Raw genomic sequence first — 12,480 nt, forward strand, 5'->3', positions numbered from 1 at the left:
AGGAGCTAACCCGGTTAGGTGTCTTTGTTCAAGGACACTTTGACACGCTGCCCGGGAGTAGCCGAAATCGAACTGGGAACCTTTTGATTACCAGACGATCACTCTACCTCCTGAGCCACTGTAAAATGGACTGCATTTACAGGTATAACGCACTTTTATCCAAAGTGCTTCACAACTTATGCCTCACATTCACCCATTTACTCACACACTGACGGCAGAGGCAACCATGCAAGGTGTCAACCTGCTCACCAGGAGCAGTTAGGGGTTAAGTGTCTTGCTCAAGGACACTTGAACACATTGGAAGCTTCCGATTACCAGATGAACGCTCTACCTCCTGAGCCACTGCCCCCCCCCCCCCTCCCCCCCATAGAAACAGGTGTATAGAAGCAGTTGTACAGAGACAGGTGTATAGAAGCAGGTGTATAGAAACAGGTTTATAGAGACAGGAGTATAGACACAGGTGTATAGAGACAGGTGTATAGAAGCAGTTGTACAGAGACAGGTGTATAGAAGCAGGTGTATTAGGGGTGTAACGGTACACAGAAGCCACGGTTTGGTACGTACCTCCGTATTGGGGTCACGGTTCGGTACGATTTCGGTACAACAGAAAAAAATATATTTATAATTTTTTATTTATTTATAATAATTTATAATTATTATTATATATTTATGATAATTATTATAATTATTATTATTAAATAGAATAATTTTCTATAGGCTTGCCGTGGTAGTCAGTGATACTGGTGTCATTCTGTGTTCAGGCATCCACTGAATAAATTAATTGCCTACTGTCCCTTTAACAACTTATCCTTGCTAAGTTTCAGTTTCACTTCTAGAGAGAATTTAACTTCACGAGACTGAATACTAGACTCGAGAACAGATGACATGTTACAACAATGGCAGAGGATTATTTAGATTTAAACACAGTAGCAGTTCAACTGGAGAGGAGCTCAGTATGTAAGTTTATTTTTTTTTATTTGATCAGCTGTGTCTGAGAGTCCGGCGGGGGAGAATAGTGTGTTTGTTGGCGACGCGTGTGTGTGTCTTTCCATTGGTTTCATTTGGTTGACATTATTGGGCGAACAAGAAAACGAAAGAAAACTGTAAAATTGTAATGACCCTGCAGCTGACCAATATAAATGTGCCTTCCTCCGTGCACTTTCGCCCGCTCTGAAGTCGGACTTTGTGTGCCACGCGCTGTTCTCACACAGACACGGAACCCGCGACTGCCTGCATAGAGACATATAGAGACAGGTGTATAGATAGTGTATAGAAAAAGGTGTATAGAAACAGGTGTATAGAGACATGTATAGAGACAGGTGTATAGAGACAGGTGTATATAGACAGGTGTATAGACAGGTGTATAGAGACAGGTGTATATAGACAGGTGTATAGAGACATATGGAGACAGGTGTACAGAGACAGGTGTACAGAGACGGGTGTATAGAGACAGGTGTACAGAGACGGGTGTATAGAGACAGGTGTACAGAGACAGGTGTATAGAGACAGGTGTATATAGACATAAAGACAGGTGTATATAGACATAGAGACAGTTGTACAGAGACAGGTGTATATAGACATAGAGACAGGTGTATAGAGACAGGTGTATATATACATAAAGACAGGTGTATATAGACATAAAGACAGGTGTATATAGACATAGAGACAGGTGTATAGAGACAGGTGTATATAGACATAGAGACAGGTGTATATAGACATAAAGACAGGTGTATATAGACATAGAGACGGGTGTATAGAGACAGGTGTATATAGACATAGAGACAGGTGTATATAGACATAGAGACAGGTGTATATAGACATAGAGACAGTTGTACAGAGACAGGTGTATATAGACATAGAGACAGGTGTATATAGACATAGAGACAGTTGTACAGAGACAGGTGTATATAGACATAGATACAGGTGTACAGAGACGGGTGTACAGAGACGGGTGTACAGAGACGGGTGTATAGAGACGGCTGTATATAGACGGCTGTACAGAGACGGGTGTACAGAGACGGGTGTACAGAGACGGGTGTATATAGACGGCTGTACAGAGACGGGTGTACAGAGACGGGTGTACAGAGACGGGTGTACAGAGACGGGTGTACAGAGACGGGTGTATAGAGACGGCTGTATATAGACGGCTGTACAGAGACGGGTGTACAGAGACGGGTGTATAGAGACGGCTGTATATAGACGGCTGTACAGAGACGGGTGTACAGAGACGGGTGTACAGAGACGGGTGTACAGAGACGGGTGTACAGAGACGGGTGTATAGAGACAGGTGTACAGAAACAGGTGTATAGAGACAGGTGTACAGAAACAGGTGTATAGAGACAGGTGTACAGAAACAGGTGTATAGAGACAGGTGTACAGAGACAGGTGTACAGAGACAGGTGTACAGAGACAGGTGTACAGAGACAGGTGTACAGACAGGTGTACAGAGACAGGTGTACAGAAACACGTGTACAGAGACGGGTGTACAGAAACAGGTGTATAGAGACAGATGTATAGAAAGAAGCAAGTCGTCAGCAAACCTCAGTAACTTGTTCCAGGAGCTCAAACTTCTTCACGTTGTTGTCCCATTTGACCCGCATGCCGCTGGGTACCGGCTTCAGACACTCCCACACCTTCTCTGGGTTGCCGTTGACAGTGCCCTCTCCCTTGTAGCTGCCAATGAAAGTACAGAGCAGAACACGTGGTGTAAAGAGTGATGTCGAACCCACGCAGTTGGATGAAGGAGTTCCTACAGGCTCTAAATCTAGAAGAAATAAGGTTCTCATTGAAAGGATATTTAGTCAATCGATTTCCCGATTCTGAATCGATCTTCATTTGAATTAGCGATTATCGATTCATAAAATCCCAAGATCGATCTTAAAAAAATAAATATATATATTTTTGTTTTCATCCCCAATTTATTCATTATGCCAATTCCCTTCCTGGTCACCCAGACGTGACATATGCAAAAGCCAATGTTCCAATAAAAAGTTCATTAATGTAACTGCTGAGTCAATTCCTAATGTAAACATTGATATTTTTAACAATGCAACATGTTAGAGGGTTACTTGAACCATTTACATTGTATAGCATTGAATCGAATTTAATCGGAAATCGATTCGGGACCTTGTGAATCGGAATCTAATCGTTTTGGGAAATCAGTGGTGATAGATTGTTTGTACTGTAGTATTATTTGTTCATTTGTGACTTTTTTCATGCTCAATGTTTTCATGCTTTGGGGATGTGAGTGGTGTGGGTGTCTTGGGATGGGGCGGGAGTGTTGTAGGTGTGTATGTTTAATTTTCTGTTCATCTTTTGTGAAATTTGTTAATTGAAAAAATCTGAATAAACTGATTTATTAAAATAATAATAAAATAAAAAGATGTATGACCTCACAATACTGTAAGGTGCTTTCGAGAAACGGCTTCCACCTAAATGTACAAATAGCAGTGTGTTAAAGTTATGGTACATTACAGATGCTCAGTGTTTCCCGCCCCGCCAACGGGACCCCCCGCCCCCCCTGAATAAATTATAATAGAAATATATAAAAAAAATATATATATATATAATTTTATTTTTATTTTTTACGTTTGCTTTAATCACAGTAACGTTGGCGAGCTAGCTAAATTATACATAAATCGGTTTCCATATAAATCAATCTTCACTAAGACTTTAAAACGGTGGTGCGGCACAGTCTATGGAGACGCAGAAAAAAACGACCAAATCCATTCCGAGACAACTCCGAGACTGACTAGCGTTGCACGTAACAAGTCTCAGTCTCAGTCTCAGTCTCTCTCTCTCTCTCTCTCTCTCTCTCTCTCTCTCTCTCTCTCTCTCTCTCTCTCTCTCTCTCTCTCTCTCTCTCTCTCTCTCTCTCTCTCTCTCTCTCTCTCTCTCTCTCTCTCTCTCTCTCTCTCTCTCTCTCTCTCTCTCTCTCTCTCTCTCTCTCTCTCTCTCTCTCTCTCTCTCTCTCTCTCTCTCTCTCTCTCTCCTTCAAGTAACCAAACGTTACACTATAAAAACGAACTGGATAGTTGATATAAGTTGATATATAAACTGGATAATTCATATAAGCCATTCTCCCTTTCTGTGTGTGTTTGTGTGCGCGCGTGCCCGTCCCAACTCTGGTCTTTGGAAAGTTTGATAGTATTTACTAGGGCTGTCCCCGACTAAGGATTTGGATAGTCGACTTTGATTGGCCGAAATTAGCCGATAGTCGACTATTAGTCGACTATGAAAATTATTATAATTTTTTTTATAATAATAATAATAATAATAATAATAATAATAATAATAATAATAATAATAATAATAATAATAATAATAATAATAATAATAATAATAATAATAATAATAATAGATTCAATTTGTACCGCACTTTATATTCGCAAGAATCTCAGAGTGCTAGAGGAGCACTAAAATAAAGTATACTTTATTTTATTTTATTTTTTATCATTCCATTTGGGCTGTGGGGGTGCTTAATGTCTGAAGGAGTCGACTGAAGGCTTCTTGTCCTCTGCAAAAGCATGCAATTGGTCCACTGATGGATACATCTTGATATTTGTCTAGTCTAGTGTGTTCATTAGATGGGTGAAATCTTCTTTCAGTGCCTCTGTGCCTGTTTTCGTAGGCAGTTAGCCTCTGGTATGCGTGCCATTAGCGTTAGCCACGCTTCTAGGTCTCTTTTCTTTTGGAAAGAATGATACATTTTTTTTTATTTTTTTTTAATAAAAAAAGAATTATAATATGTAAGGGGTAATGTATAGCCTACATTATAGCCTACGTTTAAAACACCTCGGCGAGGCGCCTCGGTATTTTAAACTCCGTGTCGGTCAATTATTTTGCGACAATGACCGAGTAGGCTATACATTATCCCGCTTATTACATGGCTAACTTACTAACAATATACCTAATTCATTTGACAAATCGCAGTTGTTCTGTGGCTCTGTCAGCCCAAATAAAGTGATTATTATTATCGCGGGCAGCCTCTGGCTCCGCTGTCAGTGCAGCGCTATACATTATCCCGCTTATTACATGGCTAACTTACTAACAATATACCTAATTCATTTGACAAATCGCAGTTGTTCTGTGGCTCTGTCAGCCCAAATAAAGTGATTATTATTATCGCGGGCAGCCTCTGTGTTCTGGCTCCGCTGTGTTCTGGTTCCGCTCGTCGCTCCGCCCCCTGTCAACGCCGGCACGGCAGTGTCTAATTGCACTGAAACAGTGTGTCAGTGGGCTTGATTGCGAACAGCTGCGCTCTGCGGTCATTATTGAAAAATCTGCGGTCATTATTGAAAAATAATGACCGCAGTCGGGGGGCTATTGACCAATCACAAGCAAGCATTTCGGCGAATGTGAAAACGCCATGTAATAAATATATATATTTTTTTGTATTCGACTAAGAGGTTGGCAGTCGACTACGGCTCCTTTCGATCGATTAGTCGACTATTCGACTAATAGGGGTCAGCCCTAGTATTTACTGAGGATGGCCAGATAATGTTGATATTTAAACTTAAAAAATAATTATACAGAGAGAAGCTTCAGCAAGTACAAAACGCTGCTGACCGACAAAAGAGAATCCCTCACTGAGGAAAACACAAAGGCCTAACCATCATGTATCACAATGGTGATGTCAGCCAGAGATGGGGAGAATAATTGTAAATAAGTTAATTTATGTGTTGTAAATAAATATTGTTAAATATTTACTTACCTAATTTATGTGCAATCGTTTAATTTCAGCTCAGTGTCGAGAAATGCACCGATACTAACAACCGCCTTACTGCACGTGTCTATGACGACACTGTTGACACCACGTAGCCGTGACCCGTGACACACGCGCCCCGCGACAACACTAGTAGTTTTGGGGGCCTACCAAGTAACCCCCCCTGAAAAAAATCCTAGGGGAAACACTGGATACTGATCTGATGAGATCAATCTAATGTAATGTAATATTATGTTGCTTTTTAATATCAAGCCAATGATGCAGCATGGAAAATAAAAAGCAAAGATGCTCGGGGACAGAACTGTAGACACACTTGCTCAGAGTCCCACTGGCCTCCTTATTTAGTTTTTTGGGGCTTTTTCTCCCATTTTCTCCTCAATTCTTTAGTTGTTGTGCCAATTAATTTACATTTTACATTCAGTCATTTAGCTGCCGCTTTTATCCAAAGCGACATACAAATTGTGAACAACAAGTCAGCAGGAAGGGTACAACTCTGGTAGCTAAGGGTTAGTGGTATTGTTCATCAAACAGTGTAGAACTTGAGTGTTACACATCATTATCATGATAGTTAGTAGGATGAGTCTAGTAATTCCCTGTGTGTGTCATGGTCCTGGTCATTGCACTATTCTCTGTCAGTCTGTGGAGGGTGGAGACTACCACATGTCTCCTCTGATACATTAGATTAGAGTAGATGAGATTAGATTGGATTAGATTAGATTTTATTGCCACCGTACAGCATAAGTACAGTACAATAAATAGAAGTTGGCATCTAACCAGAGTGCAATATACAGTGAAACATTTATATATGACGAGTAGTAAATATACAGTATGCACATTATTATTCACTACTTTCACTACCACACTAGACGGTTAACCGTCTGTAGTGTGGTAGTGAAAGGTTAACCTTCTGTAGTGTGGTAGTGAAAGGGTTAAGAGGATGTAGCCTCAGTGAACCATTGTCTGTTTAAAATAAAGGCTTTCCCTAAACAATGGTATAGGGGTGCAGCGCCACTATGACAACGCGCCACCATGTGTTTTAACTAAAACCGTTTAAAACATTTTAAATAATAATAATAATCTAATGTTGTTGTTTTTTTCCGTGAAAGCTTGGGGCCAGCTTATACCTTATACACTGTACTTAAATAAATAACTTATTTTGAACTTTAGTTAGCTATTCTATTGCAATTGTTTTTAAGTTGCAGGGAATGACAGCAAATTACTTTCTTTATTGCAAATGTGTTTGCGTCCCAGACGGTGGCCACATCCCCCCCCCCCCTGACCACCCGCTAGACTCAGAACCATCTGGTTTGACGATCCTGGGGAAAGCCCTGTAACTGATACCATGAAAGGATTATTGTACACTGAACACGAGGGGGCAATATTTTAAAACCCAAAGCGGATAATACACTTTTTGGAATAGAACCCTTCAGTAATAAAGTGACAACCTATCGAAGTCTAGTTATTGCAACTGACCTATCAGTTATAACTAAGGCCATTATGTTGTATTCTACCATATAAGTATATATATATATATATATATATATGTGTGTGTACATAATACACAAGACCTAGACTGCCCACGCCCACCCATCATAGACAAAAATGAATGATAATTGATAAATGATAGATTAACACAAATAACAGCAAATAAACTGTATATGTAATTATGTATACATAATACACGAGACAGGCCCACCCTAGTCAAAAACGAACGATAAATGATAAATTAAAACAAATGACAACTGCTGGCCAGTATGACTTACTACCAGTGTCTTTATACCTGTATCACTGTACACAATAATACAATAATACATCTGCTTAGCACTATTACTCAGTATAACTCAGTTTAATCACCTGCACATTGTATATTACTATTGCACTTTACTGTTACATTTGCACTCTGGTTGTATGCCAAACTTATTTTCATTGTACTGTACTTGTGCTGTATGATGACAATACATTTGAATCTATTCTCATCTAAGCAAAGGGTCTTTAGAGACTGGGCTGGCTTGGTACATCATCAGTCACACGTTTAACAGGGTGTTCAGTAATAATGAAGAAGTTGGAGATTCTCACACATTCCCAGGGAACTCGGTGGAGGGTCGCCAGGACACGATGACGTCATTCTACAAACGAACACATCACAGAAACGTGTCATCATGACGCGAGCAGCTTCGGGGAGGAATGTCATCATTGGACAAAATACACACACATGTGAACATGAGACGAGCAAACAGCAGCAGCAGTAGCAGTATCACGCAAATCGTACCATATCACACTCGCTCTGGTGATTGGTTTATTATCACTTACTATAAGGTTCCCAGAGTTTGCACTGAATTAAGAAAATCTGCTTTTAGCTTCTGTGTGCCCCAGAGACATGGAACGTTTTGCACCCATTCATTAGTATCTATTGGTCAGTTTAAATATTGAATAGCAAACGACTTCACCAGTCTGCAGTTGTTTTATTAAATATGTAATTGATTGACTCTCCGTGTCTATACTTGTGTTTTTGTGTGGGTTATGTGCTGTATTTCTCGATGTCATTGTAAATGAGAACTTGCTCTCAATGATCATACGAGATTAAATAAAGATTGAATTGAATACCGATTTCTTGCAGACTTTCCATCCAGACGCGTCCTTCCTGTAGCTCTGCAGGCGGTCAGCCACTGTGCTCGCTGTGTTCTCATAATCCATCCTGCACAAAAAGCACTTACAAAAAACTAGAGGAGTAGACTAATGTTAGCTGGCTAATATAGCAAAAAATATCTATTTTTCTTGTTGCCAGACAATGATGGACAAATGCAGCTAAGCTAACAGTAGCACCAGATAGTTATAGCAAGCTAAATAAGCATTTAGCTTTTCTCCTCCTCCTCCTCGCATCGTCGACTGCAAAGCTAGGACAGCGATTACACAAAAACACTCGCTAGAGAATCACACCCATACATCTGTCATTTAGCTGTCAGTCACAAAAACACAATTGGCTTCGGCAGGGTGACATGTTTTTAATCCATATTATTTCGCCACTAGAACCCAGATGTTGGGATGAATGAAAAAAAAATGACAACTAGTTTCCGCATCACTCGACGCAAAGGACACTGGGAGCTGTAGTTTATTTAGGGGAGAAACGGAGCAGACTGTTCTCCTCGGGTCAAGGTTGGAATTGGTGAGATGACAAACAAACAGGGACTCTCATTACAATTCATCTGAACATTTTAATAATGTTTCATAAATGGTTTGATGGTTGATACTTCTTGTGCTTGTACAATAGCCTGTTTCATTGGTTGATTTACATATTATTATTATATAATTTATATAATGAAATCCGAGCATAATAGGCCCAGTAGCTTATTCAAAATGACACAAGCATGCAGAGAATATTTACAATAGCCATCCTTTTGCTAATTTCTGTGCTTTCAAGTGCAGCGTATTCACCCCGCTGGTAAACATGCATTTATTTACCACCTGATGCTATGTTTTCTACAGACAATTTGTAGTGGTCCACCACACACTGAGAGAAGATCCCCCCAAATTAAAAGTGCTATAGATAACATTGTAATGTAGTAATGTAATCATATATATATATATTATTATTTTTTAAACACAGAAAGGTGCAGAATAAAAGTATTGCTTTTCCCACCAAAACATTTTTATTAATTAATGAATCATTTAAAAAATGTTGGAGGGTCCAAAATGAATGTTGTTGTTTACATGTTGTGTGCATGTATCCCCTCCCTGCTTCCCATTTCCCCACATGGAATGCACCTGATTGGAGAAATTACATGCTGAGGGTAAATCTGGTATGTCATAAATGTCTAGATGTAGCAGTACTGTCTATCTGTATGTCCTCATGTATGTCATGTTAAGATGAATTGAAAATGGGGGACCCTGACGGACGTCTTTCTCTGGTCTGATGTATTGAGCTGTAGGTCTATACTCTGCAATCTGTTAATCACATTTTCAATCAATCAATCAATCAATCAATCTCAAGTGTGACATCTAGAGGCTGCATGTTATCTGTAGCACCTTTACAGTTGTAAGATGTAGACACAAAAGGGGGGGAAGATCATTTTGAGTCATTCTATAGTCAACAATTCACCTCATTCACACTGTCAGCATACTGGTTGATGCGGTGGAAACATGCAGATGCAAAGTGTCCCATTCACTCTGATGTTAAAACTTCACTATAAAACACCACTTCAAGAACCAAAATAGTCAAAACAACAGGCAGAATATACACTAATGTAATTACAGACTCACAATTAGCTGACTCTAGGGGTGTAAGGGGTACAAGTTCTGTACAACAGGAAAAAAGCTACAAAAATCCCAAATATATAAGGCTAGGTTTCTTTTCATTTATTTTGAACAGACAGTAGTACAAGTTATACTTAGTTCCACCTAGTGTCTATAGTCCCCCCTGAAATGTATTTGTTGCATGGCTACATGTACTGAACTGTGACGTCAGTACCGTGAAGTCGCGCGACGAATACATGTGCCGTTACACCCCTGCCTGACTCAGATAGTTTTTTAACTGCTGTAGTTGTTGTGTTTTGGAATATGGAAGTGAATTAGTCATCCGCTCATTCAAATGTGTTCACAATGATCTCTAAGGAAATAACGATTTAACTACATGAGTAGTGTACATGCGGAAACAGTTACGAAAACAATTTCCACTTTTCATTCTTAAATAAAAATGTGTAGCGACCGTAATGTGGGAGTCATTGTGGTTCTTCTGGTTTTCCCACTGCAGCCTAATCTCTGTTAAAGACGTCAGCAATGTGAATAAGGCGGATGTTATCAAACACAAGAATTTCGGAAAGGTGCTCCATGGCTTTTCAGAGACATGCTATGGGACATCATTCGCTTTCACTGGCATTGCAGAAAACAGACCATTTCTGCTCCCAATGTCGCAAAAAAACTAAAACACTGGTACGAGTACTAATTAGATAGATAGATAAACTGAAATAACAACTACTTCATGATAAATTCATCATGACCACCTTGTCTTGCCTTGCTTCAGACTTTAGATCAGTTCTGGTAGGATTTGATCCGTGGACAGGCGGGGTAAGCCTACAGTATATGTGGATCCAGATTTGACACATCATCTCTGGGAACATCCCACTGCAAAATCATATACATTTACTGTCTGGTAAATATGTGAATACGCTGGATCGTCATTGCATAAAGACATCATTATCATACATTGGAGCAAACCAGGTCGTTCGACCCGGAGACATTGAGATCTATGCTGGCTTTGGACTTCTTCTTGGCCAGCTTGCCCTGCCTGGCGTCTGACTTGAGGCAGCGCTCTTTGTTGTGGATGACTTGGATGTACTGGTCCGTGCTACTGTTCTGCTGGTCACTGCTGGACGCCAGGGAGGCAGAGTCCGACTCCGTCAGAGAGGGCTCCATCTTGGGCCTGGCCTTGGGCTTCACCTGGGGCTCCATGTGCCTCGTCAGACCCGGGGACGGATCATGTCGTCTGGGGGACTGACTGTGTCTCCCCGGGGACTGTCTAGGAGCAGAAAACAAGGAAGGTTCACCCTATTGCCATTCAACGTCCTATTGTCATTCAGTAGGGAAAAGAGAGAAAGAAAAGTGAATCACCTCGGGGATCGTGTGCCGTGCCTGGCCGACGCCAGGAGAGGCTCGGCTCCTCTGACGCTGGAGCGAGACTGCGCCTCCAAGTCATCCCAGTCCATCCCTCCATCCTCGTCCTCTTCCTCCTCCTGGGCTACATACCTCCCGCGACCGGAGTGGCTGTCTTTCCCCATGGACAGCTGGCTCTCCACGCGCTCCCCGATGTAGAAGCGCGCCGTCTGGTGCAGGTCGGAGAGGGAGCGCGGCCGGTGGCTCTGTGCGAACGCCCCCCTCCTCATGGCTGTCCTGCCATCCTCCCTTTCCTCCTCCTCCTCCTCCTCCTCTTCGCTCAGGTGCGGCTGAGAGAGGTGGGCGCGGTGGGCGTGCGGGTGATGGGGGCGGGGCGCATACCGCGGTTTGACGTTGCGCGGGTACAGCTCCAGGATCTCCCCGGGGTCCTCCACACGGAAGTGACGGGGAATCCGCACGGCTGAGCGCAGGAGCTTCTTCCGGGCCTCGTGCTCGTTGACGATGACGTAGCGCGTGGCGTGGCCGCGGCGGCCTCCCGCGTAGCTCTGCGCGGTGATGATCCCAGTGGCCTCGGCAGGGTGGATGGGCCGGATGGTCTTCCTGTACAGCGGGTCTGAGTGGATGCTCTCGGCGCGGCGAGTCGGAGGGTTGTACGCCACCTGGTGGTAGGATTTGGACCTGCAGGAACCACTGGGGCCACCGAGAAATGGCGGGTGCCTGTCGTGGGGAAAAGAGGAGGCCACACGGTTATGAGCTTTTTCTCTTGAAGGGGAGGAGTCTGAGAGTTTGGCTGTTGAAAAGTTAAGTTAAATTGAACCTTTATTAATCCCCTTGGGGGAAGTTCATCCTCTGCATTTGACCCATCCTAACTATTTAGGAGCAGTGGGGCAGCCACCCAGTGCGGCACCCGGGGACCAACTCCAGTTTTAATGCCAGTATCTTGGTGAACAGCAATGGCATTAAATAACATGAATGTCTTTTGGTGTAGGAGGAAACCCACGTGAACAAGGGGAGAACACAGGCCCTACTGTGGTTTGAACCCTGGACCTTCTTACTGTGAGGCAACAGTGCTAACTACTGCGCCACCATAAACATCTTGCTCATTAGCTGTTGCCCTATTTCAACGGCCTCCTATTGCTCTTTTAATA

At 42.1% G+C, this 12,480-nt stretch overlaps 2 protein-coding genes across 2 annotated transcripts in view; both read right to left on the reverse strand.

Moving 5' to 3' along the window:
* stard5 (StAR related lipid transfer domain containing 5) overlaps window positions 1-8,741 on the reverse strand; it is a 32,305-nt gene extending 23,564 nt beyond the window's left edge. Inside the window, exons 1-3 of the mRNA XM_084307477.1 lie at window positions 8,330-8,741; window positions 7,802-7,851; window positions 2,541-2,673 (exon numbers count right to left, since the gene is read on the reverse strand). Coding sequence (XP_084163603.1) covers window positions 2,541-2,673; window positions 7,802-7,851; window positions 8,330-8,419 — 273 coding nt within the window. The 5' untranslated portion in view covers window positions 8,420-8,741. The remainder of the gene's footprint in view (window positions 1-2,540; window positions 2,674-7,801; window positions 7,852-8,329) is intronic.
* Window positions 8,742-10,918: 2,177 nt separating this feature from the next.
* tmc3 (transmembrane channel like 3) overlaps window positions 10,919-12,480 on the reverse strand; it is a gene marked incomplete at both ends in the record, with an annotated part of 185,268 nt that continues 183,706 nt past the window's right edge. The window contains 2 exons of the mRNA XM_084307555.1: window positions 10,919-11,204; window positions 11,330-12,049. Of these exons, the coding sequence (XP_084163681.1) occupies window positions 10,919-11,204; window positions 11,330-12,049 (1,006 nt within the window). The remainder of the gene's footprint in view (window positions 11,205-11,329; window positions 12,050-12,480) is intronic.

This window comes from Notolepis coatsorum (genome assembly GCF_963971535.1).
Source record: "Notolepis coatsorum genome assembly, chromosome: 2".
NCBI lineage: Eukaryota > Metazoa > Chordata > Actinopteri > Aulopiformes > Paralepididae > Notolepis > Notolepis coatsorum.